The following is a 19439-nucleotide window of genomic DNA, read 5'->3' as shown; positions in this document are numbered from 1 at the left end:
AGGGGTTTTGGCCACTTCTTTAGCTGGTCAGGCTGGGAGACCAGCTAAAACCAGCTACTCCCAGCTCAGTTTTTTTTTTTTTTCAGTTTGTAAACACTTCTTTAATTAAGATGTGGAATGATAGTTTCAGACACTAATGTGGTATGTGGGTAATCCTTGGTAAACATAATAAAAACAGGTCAGCAAGCTGGTTTTAGAGGGGTTTTTGGCCACTTTCCTAGCTGGTCAGGCTGGGAGACCAGCTAAAACCAGCTACTTCCAGCTTAAACCTGCTAAGACCAGCTTAGGCTGTTCTTAGCTGTTTTTTTCAGTAGGGAAGGTACTCTTGAATTTCTTAGCGAAGAAAATATTAAATTTAATAGTGTGGAGTTTCAGTTCATTGTGAGACTATGACAACAGAACGAAAACGTTTACAGCGTTTTTGTCGCCATCTGCCGTTGAAAAAAACAAATTCAGTGTTACGTTTACATTTTTTTTAAAACGTGCAAAACACCATATTCTTTGTGAATTTCCTGAATAATAATCAATTTTATAATAATAAAATAACTCTTCAGATAAGCATCACGATTTAATTCCTTTTCACTTACATGACGTCACTTGACGCTTTTGCAACGTCATTGTTCTGCGCCCGGGTCGCTTGTTTGGTTCTTTCAATGAAACGTTAGCTGTATAACGAAACTTTTGGACATCATAAAGGTAAATTATGCCGTTACCATCATCATTTCTTAATCAAATGCATGTATAATATTTTATCCATTATTTGCATACAGAATTAGCGTCCTGTCAGCCGAGTTTTCAGATAGTATGAGTTTACTCGTGGCTCATCAGTGAGATGATTTGCTCTCTCTGCAGATGCCTCTGCCTCCGGCTTTACTTGCACGCCTCGCTAAAAGAGGGATCGTGAAACAGTCCGACCACGGTAAGATACAGCATGCATATTTATCTAAGTGGGTGGTCCATAAAACATTAAACCAAGAGTTTATGCTCTCATTCATATTGTTACTCATCGTCATCCTCAGAGGCAGAAGAGGAGATCATCGCCGAAGACTATGATGATAACAACGTTGATTATGAAGCTACAAGGCTTGAAAATTTACCAACTAATTGGTACAAAGTTTTCGACCCCGCTTGGTAAGTTCACAAATTTGCGCTTTTCCCATATAATATCTGATAAGATGGAAAACATCAAGGCAAACATACATTTTTTGAACGTGAAAGAAAATACTATGATGGTAGAAATATTGCACGAGGTTGTAATAATGTGGTACTTTGATATGTACTGAATATTTATTATATTATTATTCATTACATACACCAAGAATGCCATGGTAAAAGCATGAAACCGGTCAAAAATTCCACAATTAAACATTTTTTGGTTGTCACTGATAAATAATTATTGTTCTCTTCTCCTATCCTTAGTGGGCTTCCTTACTACTGGAATGTAGAGACAGATTTAGTGTCCTGGTTGTCCCCCAATGACCCAGCAGCTGTCATCAGTAAAGCCGCTAAGAAACAGAAAGGTCAAAAATGGACGTTAAACATTATAATGCACAGATTTTTGTTACTGAGACACATGCTGAATCTGTCTTTTACTTCCCAGGTGAGGCTGGACATGATAAAGGGGACGGCCACTACGAGAAGGCAGAGAGAGACAGGGATCGAGACCGAGAGAGGGACAGAGAGCGTGATCGAGAACGGGACAGAGACAGGGAGGACGGACGGGACAGAGATAGAGACCGAGATAGGGATAGAGATCGAGACCGGGACAGAGACAGGGACCGTGACAGACGGATGCGGAGAGATGACAGTGCACCGTATAACAAATCAAAGAGAGGTAATTTATGCATAATCTGTCTCACTTATGTAATAATTAAAAATATTGCATTAATAAGCCTGAGTAAATGTAAACTCTGTTTTAGGAGGACCAGGAGGAGGTCGAAAACAGCAGCAGCAGGAGGAAATGGATCCCATGGATCCCAGCGCCTATTCAGATGCTCCAAGGTAATGAACAGCTAGTTTACAATTGACATTACGGGTGTTTGAAATGGTATAATAGCACACTATTCTTAATACTACTACTACATACTATATCTTTGCAGTACAGTTGAGGTCAAAAATTTACATACACCTTGCAGAATCTGCAAAATGTTAATTATTTTACCAAAATAAGAGGGATCATACGAAATGCATAGTTGTTCATGAGTGCCTTGTTTCTCCTGGACAGTTAAACTTCCCGCTGTTCTTCAGAAAAATCCTTCAGGTCCCACAAATTCTTTGGTTTTTCAGCATTTTTGTGTATTTGAACTCTTTCCAATAATGACTGTATGATTTTGAGGGACAACTATTACAGAAGGTTCAAATGCTCACTGATGCTTCAGAAGGAAGCACAATGCATTTTTTTTTTAATTTGAAGATCAGGGTAAATTGAACTTATTTTGTCTTCTGGGAAACATGTTAGTATCTTCTGTAGCTGCTGAAGGGCAGTACTAAATGGAAAAAAGTGGTATTTAGGCGATATAAGAAAAACGTACACATCATTCTGTTCAAAAGTTTTCACCACCGGCTCTTAATGCATTGTTTTTACTTCTAGAACATCAGTAGGTGCATTTCCATTACCCTTCAAATTGCGCAAATTGAAATTGCGAATTGAAAATATGCCTAATGGAAACGCGTCAATTTCGCAAAAACCATATATCGCTAAAAAAAGTTTTTACACTCGCTTGAGGTGGTTTTTCAGAAAAAGGAATATTTCGCAAAACTGCAATGGAGATGGCTTTTTCGCATTTACAGGTCATATAGCATATGTAAAAAGTCATAGGATCATTCTTCAATGTACAATAGACTAAACACTTCATACGTAGCCGCTCTCAAGTATAAGGGGCTTTCCCTGGTATTAATGCTTAGACTATGTACACTGCACGGCGTGTAAGGACTCCGACGCGGTCACCAGAACTTATGTTATGTTTATACCAGCAGAGTCGCACAGTTTCTGAAGCGGCTCTCCGCACTGCTTGTGTAAAGATACACGCATACTCCTCTTTCGATTTGTCCAAATCCCACCAAAATCCATTGCCATGACTTATCGCGAGAGGAACAAATTACGTTTAGGTCGCATAACATCAATCAATGGAAACGTTGTCATTTCGCAATACTTTTTTTATCGACATTTATGAAATATCGCCAAAGTTTTGCGCAAATCTGTAATGGAAACGCGCATAGTGAGTGTTTGAACCTTCTGTAATAGTTGCATAAGAGTCCCTCAGTTGTCCTTAGTGTGAAAAGACGGATCTCAAAATCATACAGTCATTGTCAAAAATGCTGAAAAACCACAGAATTTGTGGGACCTGAAGGATTTTTCTAAAAAACACAGCAGGCAGTTTAACTGTTCAGGACAAACAAGGGTACAATCAATTTAAGCTGAACATTTATAGTGAAGAGTTGTAATGAAGATGTTTGAGTTTTTGTGTGTATTGGACAATAGATTTATAAAATGAAATTGTATCCAAATGGTGCCCTACATTGGATACTAACTTAAGTTGCCAAAATGTTTAGTATCCACCTTTTTCTTCTAAGCTGAAGTAAGCCTATGGGCGAGACTTCTGGTTCATTAGCTGCTTTTGGGGAATAACAAGAAGAATAACAATGTACAGTAAACAGTAAAACTGTTTGCACTACAAACCAGTATGTTCATAACTAAGATAATATATTAAAATAATATGGTAAGACACACAAATTTGTAATATCAAGCAGAAAACAAGCTGTTTTGTACAGCTAAAAATAGTTGGACATGGATGAGACTGGAAGCCAGACCCATAAAATTTACAAATGGCCGTGCCCACTGTTACATGAAAGAAAAAGGTGGATAGAACAGGCACTTTAATTGCACCTACATGAGCTCTGGAAAAAGGTTGTTTCTCTAATAAAGAACATGTTTGTGATCAATATGTGTTGCTCTTGTTTTTAGGGGCTCATGGTCCACTGGTCTCCCCAAACGCAATGAGGCAAAGACCGGAGCGGACACCACAGCGGCAGGACCCTTGTTCCAGCAGAGGCCGTACCCCAGTCCTGGAGCCGTCTTGAGAGCAAACGCTGAGAACACAAGACGATTGGAAGAGGATGACGATGATGATGATGACGACTGAGCAGGAATAGTGTGTCTGTAAAGCCTTTATGATTTTTAAAAGGCTTTTGTGGTATGTTTTCTTACATTGGGGACATGGATTCATTTGTAAATATACCATGTGTTTTGTGTTCTACATTTTATAAACAATTGCCATTTTACTTCAGATAGTGATGTTGTTCCCTGCAAAATAAATGTTTTGTTTAAAGATGCATTCAGTGGTTTGGTATTAATTTAAAAAGTGTTTTCGTGAATAATCATCTGAATGGTGTACACTACCAGTCAAAAGTTCTTGAACAGTAAGATTTTTAATGTTTTTTTAATGAAGACTCTTCTGCCCACCAAGCCTGCATTTATTTGATCCAAAGTACAGCAAAAACAGTAATATTGTGAAATATTATTATTTAAAATAATTGCTTTCTATTTTAATATATTCTAAAACGTAATTTATTGCTGTGATCAAAGCTAAATTTTCAGCATCATTAGTCCAGTCTTCAATGTCACATAATCCTTCAAAAATCATTCTAATATGCTGATTTGCTGTTCAAGAAAAATTTAATAATATTATTATTATTATTATCAATATTTAAACACTTTGGATTGTATGTATATTTGTTTTTAAAGAAAATATAGAAATGAATATTTTATTTACATTTACATTTCATTTTGTAACATATTTATAATGTTACAAAAGATTTCTATTTCAGATAAATGCTGTTCTTCTGAACTTTCTATTCATCGAAGAATCCTGAAAAAATTCTACTCAGCTGTTTTCAACATAATAACAGTAATAATATTTTTTGAGCAGCAAATCAGAATATTAGAATGATTTCTGAAGGATCATGTGTCTGGAGTAATGTTGCTAAAAATTCAACTTTGAAATCACAAGAACAAATTACATTTTAAATATATATTCATATAAGAAGCAGTTATTTTAAATAATAATAAAAAAAAAAACCCAAAATTTTACTGTTTGCTGTACTTCAGATCAAATAAATGCAGGCTTGGTGATCAGAAGAGACTTCTTTAAAAAAAACAAAAAAAAAAAACATTAAAAATCTTACTGTTCAAAAACTTTTGACCAGCAGTGTACATTGACATTAGATGAAGACTGTTCTCACATAGTACTCAATAGTTTTCAACATTTTTTTTTGTTATATACATAAAGCAGTTTGCCCCCTCAATGTGTACCAGCATGTTGAAATTAATTCACCTTTGCCTTTCCATCATATTTGATACTCAGATTTTACTATTTTTACAAAAGTGGATAATCAATTAAACCAAGTCCAGTAAATGCTCATTTTGAAATATTAATATTAATAATATATGAAAGTGTTCTTATGATCATATCGATCATTTAGAGGCCCTAGAAATTAATGCATCATATGATGCAGTAAGATTTACAGTGCTGTGAAAAAGTTTTTTCCCCCTTCCTGTTTTGTTTTTGTTTGTTTGTTTGTTGCATCTTTGTCACACTTGAATAATTCAGATCATCAAACAAATATTAATATAACACAAAGATAACCCAAGCAAATACAAAATGCAGTTTTGAAATAATGATTTCATTTATTAAGAGAAAAAAGCTGTCCAAACCTGTCTGCCCCTACGTGAAAAAAACAATTGCCCCCTAAACCTAATAACCTAATAACCTAATAACTGGTTGTACCACCCTTGGCAGCAAAAACTGCAATCAAGCATTTGCGATAACTGTCGACAAGTATTTCACATCGCTGTGGAGGAATTTTGGCCCACTCTTCTTTGCAGAATTGTTTTAAATCAGCCACATTGGAGGGTGCAGAATTCATGGTTCCATCAACTATGGCAAGTCGTCCAGGTCCTGAAGCTGCAAACCAGATCATCACACTACCACAGCCATGTTTGACTGTTGGTATGATGTTCTTTTTATGAAATGCTGTGTTTTACACCAGATGTAACGGGACGCACACCTTCCAAAAGTTTAACTTTTGTCTTATGAGTACACAGAATATTTGTCCAGAAGTCTTGGGGATAATCAAGATTTTTTTTTTGGCAAAGTGAGACGAATCTTTGTGTTCTTTTTGGTCTGCTCCTGGGAAGGTTCATCACTGTTCCAAGTTTTCTCCATTTGTGGATAATGGCTCTCAATGTGGTGATACAGCAACTACTTTGTTTCTCATCTGTTCTTGAATTTCTTTTGATCGCGGCATTGATGTGTTGCTTTTTAAGATCTTTTAGCGTGCTTCACTTTGCCAGGCAGGTTCTATTTTAGCCATTTCTTGATTCAGCAGGTCTGGCAAGTGAAATTTAGCTTTCTAAAATAATGTGGTTAATTAAAATAATTTTTTCATGATTTAACAGAAGGGGGCAATTATTTTTTCACACAGGGCCAGGTAAGTTTGGACAGTTTTTTCCCTTAATAAATTAAATCTGCATTTAAAAAACATTTTGCATTTACTTGCATTATCTTTGTGTAATATTAAAATTAGTTTGATGATCTGAATTTTTAGAATGTGAAAAATAAGCAAAAAATGAAAACAGGATGGGGGCAAAACTTTTTCACAGCACGGTATATGGACAAAGTAATCATTCAATAATTTAGAGATCAAGTCAAAGGTATACTGAAGAAATTGTAACATTTTATTATAAAAACATAACATGAGTGGAAATTCTAGGTAGCTTCTGTTTAACTTTGTACATAAATTGAAATCTTTATTGGACTAAGAAACCAAAGCACAGTTTCGACAGTGTTTGGATTCTAATTAACTGGCAGTGAGATGTTTTATCCCTAATTACACTGGATTGTATGTAATTTCCCTGATCAGCAGCAGACACTCAAACGCTGATGCTACTGAACTGATGAACCTGTGTAAATGTTCACTATCACTATACAGAGAAACATGGCACTTTTTCCATTTGACAACATAACAGACTCTTACTAGCAGGATATTATTGTTGCTTTAAGATCATCCAGTTATGCAGATGCACAACTGTCATAGCGGATCAACAAGTACGACTTGCATTTAAAATACAACACCACAACTAGCAAAATAAATTAAGTCTTGGTTGTATTAAAAAATGTGATATATCTGATATGTTGGTCTCTAGCAATGAAGGGAAAAAGCAGCCAATCACACTCATGTTGCTGTCAGAATAAGGTTGGGACGATGAAGGGTGTGTCGTATAATCCGATTGGCTTCTCAGTGTTCTGTTCCGCCCACATAATGACAGATGGCGTCATAGTCGAGAGTGAACAACTGCTCCTCGTAACGGTCCAGCTGAACCATGGCTCGACATTTCTCTCGGTCTCGCTTCAGGATGCGGCCCACCTGCAGGATAAGGTATGCATCATGATTTTACAGCAGAAATACACATCTTCACTAGTGGATATAATTAAATGACAAATTATGAAAGACTGATGAAATGATTATCCATCTTTTTTTTTTTTCCACAAGAGTGGGCATTTGTAAATCGTATGGGTTTGGCTTCCGGTCTCACCTGCATCCAGCTATTTTTAGCTGTACAAAACAGCTTGTTTTGCTGCTTGACATTGCAAATTGGTGTGTTTTACCATATTTAAATGTATTATCTTAATTATGAACACACTGGCTTGTAGTGCAAACAGCTTTACAGTTTACTGCACATGCAGTACTGTCATGCAGTGAGCGTGCTACTATTCAGCTTACATGCTCCACACAGACACTTCAATAGCGCACATTTTTCTAGGTTCACATTACATGGAGTGGCTATGTAAATTTGCTGCTACTAACATATTTCAGATGAAAAGCAATATTTGAGGTCGAGAAATGAAAGATGAGCGTTTGGATGTCCTGCCACATAGATCAGCCGTTAATGATCCGTCCGTTACAGATTGCGTGACTTCACCACTTCCTGTGGAAATTTTATTCAGCGACTAAGCGACTAATACAATTTTGGTCGACCAAGACTCTTCTCATTGACTATTAGGGGGCAGCCCTACAAAAACGCTAATTTATTGTTTTAGATAACAATAATAACACTAGGGTTTTAACATTTTTCTGTGAGTAATGGCTTAATGTCAGGAGTGTCTCTATGATACCTACGATGCTGTCTAAGTAGGCAGTCCAGAATGATTCGGAACAGAGCGATGCTGTACTACACAAGCAAGTGAATCCATATACCTGTCCTCTGTGTTCTCCCAGAACCACCATAATGTAGTCTGAGTCATTCTTGGGTACAATGGTCTCCAGCATCTTCTGTCTAATATCTGAAACCAGCAAATGAGTAAAGCATACATCCAGCTGTTACACCACAAATCCCCACTGTTAAAATGCCTCTTATAATGGTCAAGGTCAGAGTGTGTCATACCGTCCAGCAGTCTGCCCTCTTCTGTACGACACACACAGGTGTGAGGTGTCAGGACGTCCTCGACTCTCATCTAAACACACACAAAAAAAACTAATGTAAAAATGAAAAACTTCAATTTATACTATTATCATATATACTACAGCTGAAGTCAAAAGTTTACACCTTGCAGAATCTGCAAAATGTTAATTATTTTACCAAAATAAGAGTGATCATACAAAATTCTATTTTTATTTAGTACTGACCTGAATAAGATATTTCACATAAAAGATGTTTACATATAGTCCACAAGAGAAAATAGTAGTTGAATTTATAAAAATGACCCTGTTCAAAAGTTTACATACATTTGATTCTTAATACGGTGCCGTTACCTGAATGATCCACAGATGTGTTTATTTATTTATTTATTTATGTAGTTAGTTAGTTAGTTAAGTGATTGTTGTTCATGAGTCCCATGTTTGTCCTGAAGGTGCCACAAATTCTTTGTTTTTTCTGCATTTTTGTGTCTTTGAACCCTACAATACTGACTGTATGATTTTGAGATCCATCTTTTCACACTGCGGACAACTGAGGGACTCATATGCAACTATTAAAGAAGGTTCAAACACTCACTGATGCTCCAGAAGGAAACACAATGCATTAAGAGCCGGGGGTGAAAACGTTTTGAATTTGAAGATCAGGGTTAATTTAACTGTTTTTGTCTTTTGGAAAACATGTAATTCAGTAGCTTCTGAAGGACAGTACTAAATGGAAAAAATATGATATTTAGGCAAAATAAGAAAAATGTACACATTTCCATTCCGTTCAAAAGTTTACACCCCTGGCTCTTAATGAATTATGTTTCCTTCTGGAGCATCAGTGAGTGTTTGAACCTTCTGTAATAGTTGCATATGAGTCTCTCAGTTGTGCTCAGTGTGAAAAGAGAGATCTCAAAATCATACGCACATTGTTGGTTCAAATACACAAAAAAAAAGAAAAAAACCAAAGAATCTGTGGGACCTGAAGGATTTTTCTGAAGAACAGCAGGCAGTTTAACTGTTCAGGACAAACAAGAAACTCATGAACAACTATCACTAAACAAAACAAAAAACAAACAAACAAACAAAAAAAATACCCACAGCTGTGGATCATTCAAGTAACAGCAAAGTATTAAGAATTGAATGGGGTAATTATTATAAATTCAACTATTTTCTCTTGTGGACTATATGTAAATGTATTTTATGTGAAATATCTTATTTAGATCAGTACTAAATAAACAATAACATGCATTTTGTATAATCCCTCTTATTTTGGTAAAATAATTAACATTTTGCAGATTCTGCAAGGTGTATGTAAACTTTTGACTTCGACTGTATAGCTTGTGTCTTAGTAATATCTTAATCACAAATACTTTGCAAATGTGTATTAAAAATGCAGCTGCATTCTGTTTAGCTTATTTAAGAAGACAAGTACACATTATGTGTAGTTCCCTCCAAAACACCAGTACAGACACTTCTGCATTTCTCAGCATGAAAACAAAAACTGTACTAAAGAAACCAGTCTCACTACACTAGTGAAGTACCTTTGAGTTGTAGTATTTGCCTCCTTTGAATGCTTTATCTATGAAACGCACACGGAGGTCCCTTTGGAGCCATGAGGGGACTGGAGGTGAGGGCCGTGACTCCTTTGCTGGAGGAGGTTTCTCTCTGGAAAGAACAGTAAGTCCATATAATTAAACACAGATTTATTGATACTTGCAAAATACAGTTTTTGAGTGTCGGTCTTACCTGTCTGTACTTGATTCTCTGTGTTTCCTTTTCTTCTGATCTCTGTCTCTGTCCTTCTCCCTTTCTCGATCTCTATCTCTGTCTGTTTTTCCTCTGTCATCTTTGCCGTTTAACCTCTCCTCTCGTTCCCTCTGCTGCTCCCGCTCTTTTTCTCTTTCTTTATCCTTGTGTGCTTTACTAAGACGACCTGATAGACAAAAATGAACATTTTTAAATGATAAAGATATGGTAAATAAAATTATAAAATAATCTTTTTAAAAAACTAAAAACACAGTTGCCATTTTAAAATGATTTTTTTTTTCAGTACTATTTGTGTAAACCAGTTTCATGTAAGCAAACCAGCATGTGTGAAATACGTATGTCAGAACACACGGCTTCTGATTACAAAAAATAAAGGCTTGCTGATGATGTTTTGGGTTTAAACGCTTCAACCCAAACAGCTAGTTTTCCCACAAGCTCAAATTGCACTTTCACAGTCAATCTGTATCCTCAACTGTTCTCATTCAATTCAAACGACACCATGAAATCAAAATGGACTCGGTTTACCTAAACTTATAAACACGGTTTGTTGATGCACCTTAATTTAATATTAACTAACATTTAATTAATTCATTAATACACTGTGAATGAACAGTCTTCTTTATTCCTCTTAAAAAGAATATTCATGAGGAAAATGCATTTAGTTAGAATAACAAATGCACCCAAATTTAGATTTAGGTAGAAAGACATAATCAAAACCAACATATTTAATTGAATGTAGAACACCTGAAATACTCAGCCAGAAATACTATATCCAGTTTTTAAAAGTAAAATGACTGAACAAGTTGAGGATGTAAAAGCAGACTTACTGAGATCTTTGCTGTATTTGTCGTATTCCTTACGGGTGACTAGTTTTAAAGAGTGCTGAATGATGGTTACTGTCTTGCCACCGATGGCAAGTTTGACTACGACCCTGGCGTTATCTGGATCAACTCCCTCTATCTGTCAAAGAGACAGTGTGAAAAAAAAAAAAAAATAAGAAAAACAGACAAGGAGAGAGCAAAAACAAATAATGAGAATTTATTTTACTAACACTTTAAAATTACTTTCCTAAATTGTGAATTATTTATTGACACAAGGGGGCGCTAATAAACCTCTATTAACGGTGGTTACTGACTGAAGCTGATCATTTTTTGACAGAAAAATCAACTTTAGAACTTCTGATCTTCTGAAAAATCTGATACTTTTCTTAGTGTGTCAGTACAGTAGCTCACCTTTACTGTCACAGAAGAGAATATGGATAAAGTAAAGTCCACTTACCTTCCCGTACAGGTCTTTATGGGCTCCAGCCAGGACCTGCACACATCCTCCAGGTCCCAGAACCAGCGCCTCCTCTTCCTTCTTCTCCTCACCGGGTTTAGGGGGTCTCTTGGGGACACCGGGCTCCAGGTCTTTAATAGCAGAGCGATCAGCACCCAAACCCAGCCCTTTAGGCCTTAACTGATGCTCTATGGGCTTCACATCTCTAACAGGAAGCAAATATAATTTTTTAAAAATAATTCAAACATAACCCACTAGCTAACATTACTCCCTCATATGCGCATCAGCATCCCAACCCACAAAAAGCGCAGCCTGTGTGTTTTCATGTTCATATAAGCAGACAGATGGGACCCGTAAGCACAAAAGATTAAAGTGTGCGGCCAGTCCGTGCCAAAAAGGTTCCTTCTGCCGGTCTGAAATAATTCTTCATTGCATTTGACATAAAATCATAATCTCATGTCATTAATGTCTCCAGCCAGGATAATAATCCCAACACAAGGAAACATGAGTGGAACAGACTTGCAGAGAGCCAAACCTCACGTGCGTTAAAAAGCGCTTATTACACAAAACGGCAAAACAGTGACGAAACTATAAAGACACTGCACAGTTCAAAGATGAAACACGCTGAATCAGAAAAGCCATTTGAAGCATCTCAAACACATGGTCAGTGTGAGATGATTTATATGTTGGACATATGGCTGTAGATATTATTTCATTATTATTTTGAAGAGGATAAAATGTGTCAGATTTAAAAAAAAAAAAATAAATTAAATAATTAGAATAAATAAATAAATAAATAAATAAATATAGCTACAAGCAATGATTACCAGGGTTCAAGCTCTTCAAGGCATTTAAGAACATATGTAAAAAGACATTACATATTATTTATCAATCCTGTAACGGCCAAAAACAATGATTGGTCATAAATTAAAAAAAAAAAAAAAAAAAAAAAGCCAAAATCCAGGTAATTTACCAAAGAAATAAAGACTGTTATAGTGCCAGCTGTGGTCCGATCTCCTTAAACTTTGCATGCTTGTTTAGACTCACCTGTCACCCTCAAGTTTAGAGTTTTCCTTTAGGATTTGTAGAATTTGGGGTAAATTTGGACAGGCCCCTTTTCTAAAGAACCCCATCATAGCTTCCCAAAGGGTAAATCAATTTTTTTATTTTGGATAATTATTGACTAGAGTGCAGAGAACTGTACTGCAGTGCTTTTTTCCAGATTGAGCGAAAAACCTAGGACTAGTTTGCAAAAGTATGTTTTTTTACATCTTCTCAACCATTTAACAAACTATTTGATGGTTCTAGAAGCAAAGTTGTTATAAAGTATGATTCAAATATCGCGTGTATGTGTGAAAAAAAATAAATAAAAATGCTCAATTTACAATCGTTTACACTCTGAAAAATATGATATCGCTCCCTAGTGGCTGATTTCTTTCAAATTTCTCACAGACCTTTAGAGGCGTGAGTCAAACAGGCCCACCGAGTTTCATTCCAATCAGAGGTTAAACTTATAACAGAAGTTTACCACCTATATGTTTACCACAGAGGTTAACAGATGATCAAACTTAGTTAGCCAATGATGTTTATTGAGATACGCAGCTGTCCTTATAGACATTTCTGGCACTTTGGACCAAGACCGTGCACAGTGATTTTCATGTTAATAGTACAAATGGTTTCCCTGTAATAGCACCACCAAGTGGCCAAGCTCCACGATTTTTGTCCCATGACCTTAGATTGAGCTCTTACATAAGCTTTCTGAGTTTGGCAAAGATATCTCATTTCATTCAGTGGTTATAGGCGTTGTACTAAAAGTGCCCCTGCCCCTTTCGAGCGTTTTGGCATCCCTTTGAGAAAGTGAGTCGAAAGTTAGACTTTTTTTGATAATTACAGATATTCGCAGAGAATCTTTCTGCAAACCTAGAATACTTTGAATTAGACATGCATTTTGCGTGTCGAAAGCCAAGGATTCCAACAACAAGACACTTGAGCCTGCAACCGAGGATTTAGGAGTTATGAGCGATTTTGTACTTTTGATCGCTGTAGCGCCCCCATCAGGCCAATTGGGCCGAGTCTTGCTGACATTGTAGGCAGTGTGAGTACTACCATCCCTCCAAGTTTCAAGTCTCGACGACTTACGGTTCTTGTTCTGCACGATCAGATTTACGTGGAGATTGCTGATCTGTGACCATTCTAACAATTACAATAGGGTTTCAGTGTTTTAAGGCATTTAAGCACATATGTAAATAGACATTACCTATTATTTATTTGCATACGATTTGATTGACAGCAGTGGTTATAGAGACAAAGTTGTCCAGGAATGAGGAGGTCTATCGTATGATATGAATATCATGCGTATGTGTGAAAAAAAACATCCAATTTACAACCATTTAGGCCCTTGGAAAATGCCGCTTTTGAACGTTTTGGCATCTCTTTGCAACAGAGGGTCGAATTATCAACTTTTTTTGATAATTACTTATATTCACTCTACAAGGAAACTTTCTGCACTGGTTTGGTTCAGATCAGGCAAAAACATAGGACTAGTTGGCAAAAGTAGTTTTTTTCAAGAAATGCAAAATAACAATTTTTTTTTTTACCCAAATACTACTTTTACCAACTTTTAAAGAAATTTTTGCCAGACAAAACGCATGCCTTGGATTTGTCCATCACCCAAATCCGAGGAGTGCGTTTTGTTCAGCGTGAGCCAAGGAATCCGATGGTATAAGATACCTGAGCCTGCGATTGACAGTTTAGGAGTTATGAGCGATTGTTAAATATAATTTTAAATTTAATTAAAAAATATGTCCTTACTGTTTAAATGTGCGTCCGATTCCTTCTCCTTGCTTCCAGCCCATTCCCTTCAGCATGGCCAACCCATAAGCCTCCACAGGAACACGATCGTAGTCAGCCTCTGTGGACTGAATCAGACCAGACATCAGCTCTATAGCATATTCAATACACATCTCACACATCTCCACAGAGAAATCAAGCACAGACTTCCCAAGCAATCAAAAACACACTCAGACAAAAAAACACTAATTAGAAACACACACCTCAACCTACAGAGAAGATGATAATTAGATAGAAATATTACAGCTCCTATTTATGCATTGGAATAAACAAGCACTTCGACAGGCAGAGTAAAATTTACTCGTAATGACTCTGAGCGTGTTAAAACCTAATCAAGCTGTAGCTGGCGCTCTCACAACAATCTACAAGTGATGCACTTGCACTGCAGGAGAAAATGACACTGGAGGTGTGAGTAAGAAAGAGAGAGAGGGAGTTTATGCAGAGTAAGCTGTTTGGATGCAGCAGGAGAGTTCTTCATCACTCATTTCATTAGGACACGCCCATATCCTACACACACACACACACACACACACACATATTAAATGCAACAAGAGCACTGCATGTGCAATGACCTTGAACTACCCTGTGCTGACACCACATTTGGCACCATTACTGGACAACAGCTCGAGCAGCCGATAGAACACTAATGAGTTTTAATAAAATACACTTCGCAAATCAACAACTGCAACTGCATTAGAAAACCTCAGTATGTACAAACACGCTCATGTGACCCAGATTTGCAATTAATTTAAACTAAAAGAGATCTGTAACTGCACATAGTGTAGATAACAAAATACAGCAATCACAAAGTGGTGCAGTACCAATAATAGCCATTGCTGTTACTAAAACAGTTTACTAAAATAGGATTTTTACTGAGGTCATTTTTTTTTTAAATAGCTCCTCATTAACGTTCTGTTTATCAAATAATCCTGGAAAAAGTATCACAGTCATCACACAAACATATTAAGCACAACTGTTAAGCACAACTGTTATGCATATTAGAATTAGGGCTGCAAAATGATTAATCGTGGTTAATCGCATTCAAAATAAAAGGTTTATATTTACCTACTATATGTGTGTGTACTGTGGATGTATATATAAATACACACACACACAAAATATATTAAGAAAAAATATTTTAGATTTATATATAAAATATTTATATATGATATAAATTATATACAAGTGTAAATATACATATATATAAAATATGTATATGTAATATAAATTATATACAAGTGAAAATATATGTATACATAAAATATTTATATATAATATAAATTATATACAAGTGTAAATATATGTACATACAAATATTTTTTTTTAAATATATACATATGTTTGTGTATTTATATATACATAAATATACACAGCACAGACATATAGTATGTAAACAAACTTATTTTGAATGCAATAAATCACAATTAATTGTTTTGCAGCCCTAACTAGAATGATTTCCGAAGGATCATGTGACACTTAAGACTGGAGTAATGGTTTTGCATCACAGGAATAAATTACATTTTAAAATATATTTAAATAAAAAAAATCTGATTCAAACAGAACATTTGAACAATATCTGACAATATTTCTGTTTTTTTACTAATTTTTGATCAAATAAATGCACAGTCTGTATGATTCTGACCCTCACTAATGTCACAGTCCATATATAGAGTCTATAACTTGTCAAAGACTACACTTCAGCACTCTTATTTCCACACTGGATCTATAAGGAAAGATTCATCTTGCTTGACAAGATTTTCCCATTTAATTCAATACCATTTGCTACGATGAACTCGACACTAAAATGTATCCCATGTCCAGCATTCTCAGAAATATTTGTAAAAGCCTTATCCCTGGTTTCATAGACATGGCTTAACCCTCGTCACAGACTAAAATGCATGTCTGGACTGTTTTAACTGAAAGATCCTTGCACTGACTGATCTTAAAATATGTCAGTTTCATTGTTATGTATTAAGATGCACACCACTGTTTTTATCTAAGGCATGTTTATAAAAGCTACTTAAATGTCCTAATTGAACTTAAGGCCTGAACTTGTCATAACCTTAGCCCTGTCTGTGAAACCAGGCCTTTATGTTTAATAATTTGATAATGTTTAACTTGCACAAGCAGATATGTCTACGCTGAAAACCAACATTCATTTCTAGGTAGTCTAGCTGAAAACAGTAAAGGGCATCAACATTAGCTAAAACAGAGCTGCCTGTCTTTTCATCTATTTTTTTGTGTCAATCATTCATGAACCTACCGACTCTGGTCGCAAATCCACTTTGACTTTGTCTCCATCCTCAAAACCCTGAGGGGCCTGGTTCTGCATGAGAAGAGGAATGGCAAAGTTTGGATCCATCTGCGGTCCGTTCTTCCATCTCTCCTGGTGCTTTTGAGACTCTAGCAGATGACATTCAAACAGAATTACATTAATACATTATTCTTCATTTAAGCAGATGCTTTTGAGGACAAAACCGACTTGCAACATTTTTACTACAATAACAAAAAGCTTTCCACCCACAATCTTTTGTTTACGAGTCCAGATCTATAACCACTAAGCCACATTATTGCCACAATAATTGAGTTATGAGAATTGTTGATGACCCATTTAATGTCAAGTATAATCAATGAATAACCAATGGATTCAAATACTATACAAATTACTACTGCTTGGAACCACACAGATCATTTCCTGAGCCCTTGTGAAAAAGAAAGCACACCTGGAAAAAAATGCTTATTATGGAAATAATACCCTTTAAAAGAACCTACTCAAATGTCCAGACACTGAACTGCAAATTATTTGCAATTAAATGAAAAGGTAGTACAATTTATTTTAAATTGTAATAGTTTATATTAAACATTTATATTAAACACATTTAACTGAACTTGAAGGTGATTTTTGACTCACTTCAGTACATTTTGTGTGTAATTTTATAATTCTATTGTTTTTGAAATACAGCAAGTATGGTAACTAAAATATACTTTTAGTAGAAATTACAAAAATACTTTTTTTATGTATGTTATTTCTATAGAGGGTTTGCACTTACGTCATGATTTGGTCAGTTACCCGGATGTGTTGCCATAAAAACGATACTCGGGTGTAAACAACAACATGAATTGCACGGTTAACATACTACTCAATACGTTGTTCTGCTAATTTATGCTGTCTAAACCATGGAAAAAAACGTGTGGAAGCTGCTAAATCATACAGAGAAGGACTTTGTAAGCAATAAAGTGTGCAATATTTTGACAAACTAAAGTAATAGGTGGTAAAGATACGTATGCAGTATTAAATAAGATATCAGTCTATTATTTCATCTACCTGACTGGAAATTATAAGAACAAACACAAACACTGTCAAGATTCTTGCTCTGGAAATCCTGGTTCAGTTTGGCCAACCACAACGCTTTTTGTTCCTCAGAAAGTTTTTTGCACTCTTCTCCTTGATTTGTTATATCTTTTGGCAGTCTATAGTACTCCAAATGCTTTTCCTGGTGAGACCGATTAGTACAGCCCAAAACATAACAATACTTGACCATTTTTAGCAACAATGATCAACAAAATATGTACTTTAATGTGTTGCTCAACACATCAAAATGAGTGTTTTTAGAAAATATACTTGTAAGATTTTAAGTACACTACATGTGCAAGGGAAACCTACTGAAAATAAGCAAACTGGCAACTCAAAAGTAGACAAACTCAGCAAGGTTATGTTTTAAAACCTAGTGATACTTAACATTTTAGGGCATCTTAGGCTGTTTTACTGTACAATGTCAACATTTTCTAAATATCATGAAACTGAATGGTTAAAATATTTATGTTCAGTGATATTAATGTAAAACTCCAGAGTAAATACCATAAAAAAATGTAACTCTGGCAATTTTACATTAATAAATGAATGCCCAAGAATGTTTATCTTAATCTTAAGTATCTTAATAGATTTTGAAACACAGCCATAACCTACAGAACGAAAAATAATCGACCCACACACCTTCGATGAGTTCTTTGACGGCTTGAGACTCCACAGTGTCCTGCTCTCCCTGGGACGAATCTTTGGTCTTGTCTTGTCTTCGCCGCTCTTGTCCCCTCGCTCAGCATCCTGCCGGTACCAGCGGTTCTTGTGGATCAACGGGATGACCAGCTCCTTCGGTTTCTCCACCGGTTTGGTTCTGTAGAAGTAAAAGACACAAGCGTTGGACCACATAATGAGATAATAAATAATCAGCGTCACACTCCTTGCAATTTGATTTTTTGCTAACCTAGCTAGCATTAGCCTTCAACTCACCCTTTTAGTTCTTTCCCTTCGACTTCAACTAAATAATCTCGCTCCTCCGCTTTCCCGGATTTAACCTTGCTCAATGTTTTACTAAAGCCGAAAGATATTGGAGCAGATTTCTTGCCCCCATCATCTTGGCTAATATTGATCTTCAGTGATTCACGGTCTTGATGCGGCTCCGGCGACGCCATGTTTGTTATGTGTTACAGTCGCTGGTAAATGTAGTTTTATTAAACCAACATCTTTCTACCTGGAAGGCTCAAAAGACTACAATTCCGATAATGCAACACGTTATCCACGACTATATTTCCTCTTTTTTAATTTTGTAAAAATCATTTATAGAAAATATAGAGTTTAACATTAACTAAGCATAAGGAATTATTTTATTATTTTGTAGCCAATATATTAATATATAAATAATGAATATAGTTCTACCTGTTTCAACTCACCTTGCAGTGACCCCTAATTTAGATGAACTTGGGGTGAAATTAGCTGTGGAAAATATAAATCCAAGCATATTTTTAGTAAAAATGTATTATTATACTTATAAATATAAATTAATATCGTAATAAAAATGAATATACACTACCAGTCAAAAGTTTTTGAACAGTAAGATTTTTAATGTTTTTTTTTAAATAATCTCTTCATCTTACCAAGCCTGCATTTATGTGATCCAAAGTACAGCAAACACAGTAACATTTTAAAATGTAATTTATTCATGTGATCTTAAAGCTGAATTTTTAGCATCATTACTTCAATCACATGATCCTTCAGAAATCATTCTAATATGCTGATTTGCTGCTCA

General features: G+C 35.6%; 2 protein-coding genes across 2 annotated transcripts; one reads left to right on the top strand and one right to left on the bottom strand.

The window, feature by feature from the left end:
* Window positions 1-609: 609 nt before the first annotated feature.
* pqbp1 (polyglutamine binding protein 1) lies at window positions 610-4334 on the top strand. The gene is made up of 7 exons (XM_051116504.1): window positions 610-696; window positions 853-919; window positions 1020-1131; window positions 1420-1520; window positions 1601-1834; window positions 1920-2001; window positions 3965-4334. Exons 2-7 carry the CDS (start codon window positions 853-855, stop codon window positions 4140-4142), a joined length of 774 nt encoding a protein of 257 aa, XP_050972461.1. The 5' UTR covers window positions 610-696; the 3' UTR covers window positions 4143-4334.
* A 2379-nt stretch (window positions 4335-6713) lies between these two features.
* gpkow (G patch domain and KOW motifs) lies at window positions 6714-18835 on the bottom strand. The gene is given in 12 exon segments (XM_051118123.1): window positions 6714-7425; window positions 8257-8342; window positions 8444-8513; window positions 10002-10125; window positions 10207-10393; window positions 11055-11187; window positions 11506-11710; window positions 14317-14423; window positions 16619-16758; window positions 18350-18421; window positions 18424-18527; window positions 18644-18835. Coding segments are annotated over 12 exon segments (1539 nt in total). The 5' UTR covers window positions 18826-18835; the 3' UTR covers window positions 6714-7296.
* Between the last annotated feature and the right edge of the window lie 604 nt (window positions 18836-19439).

The sequence above is a fragment of the Labeo rohita genome, chromosome 8, assembly GCF_022985175.1.
Source record: "Labeo rohita strain BAU-BD-2019 chromosome 8, IGBB_LRoh.1.0, whole genome shotgun sequence".
Classification (NCBI taxonomy): Eukaryota; Metazoa; Chordata; class Actinopteri; order Cypriniformes; family Cyprinidae; genus Labeo; species Labeo rohita.
Note: the sequence above shows the minus strand (reverse complement) of the source record. Positions and strands in the feature narration are given on the sequence as shown.

Coding starts and splice junctions, on each gene's coding strand:
- pqbp1 (XM_051116504.1), top strand. CDS start 853: ATGCCTCTGCCTCCGGCTTTACTTGCACGCCTCGCTAAAAGAGGGATC. Junction 920..1,019: donor CGTGAAACAGTCCGACCACG/GTAAGATACAGC, acceptor CGTCATCCTCAG/AGGCAGAAGAGGAGATCATC. Junction 1,132..1,419: donor AAAGTTTTCGACCCCGCTTG/GTAAGTTCACAA, acceptor TCCTATCCTTAG/TGGGCTTCCTTACTACTGGA.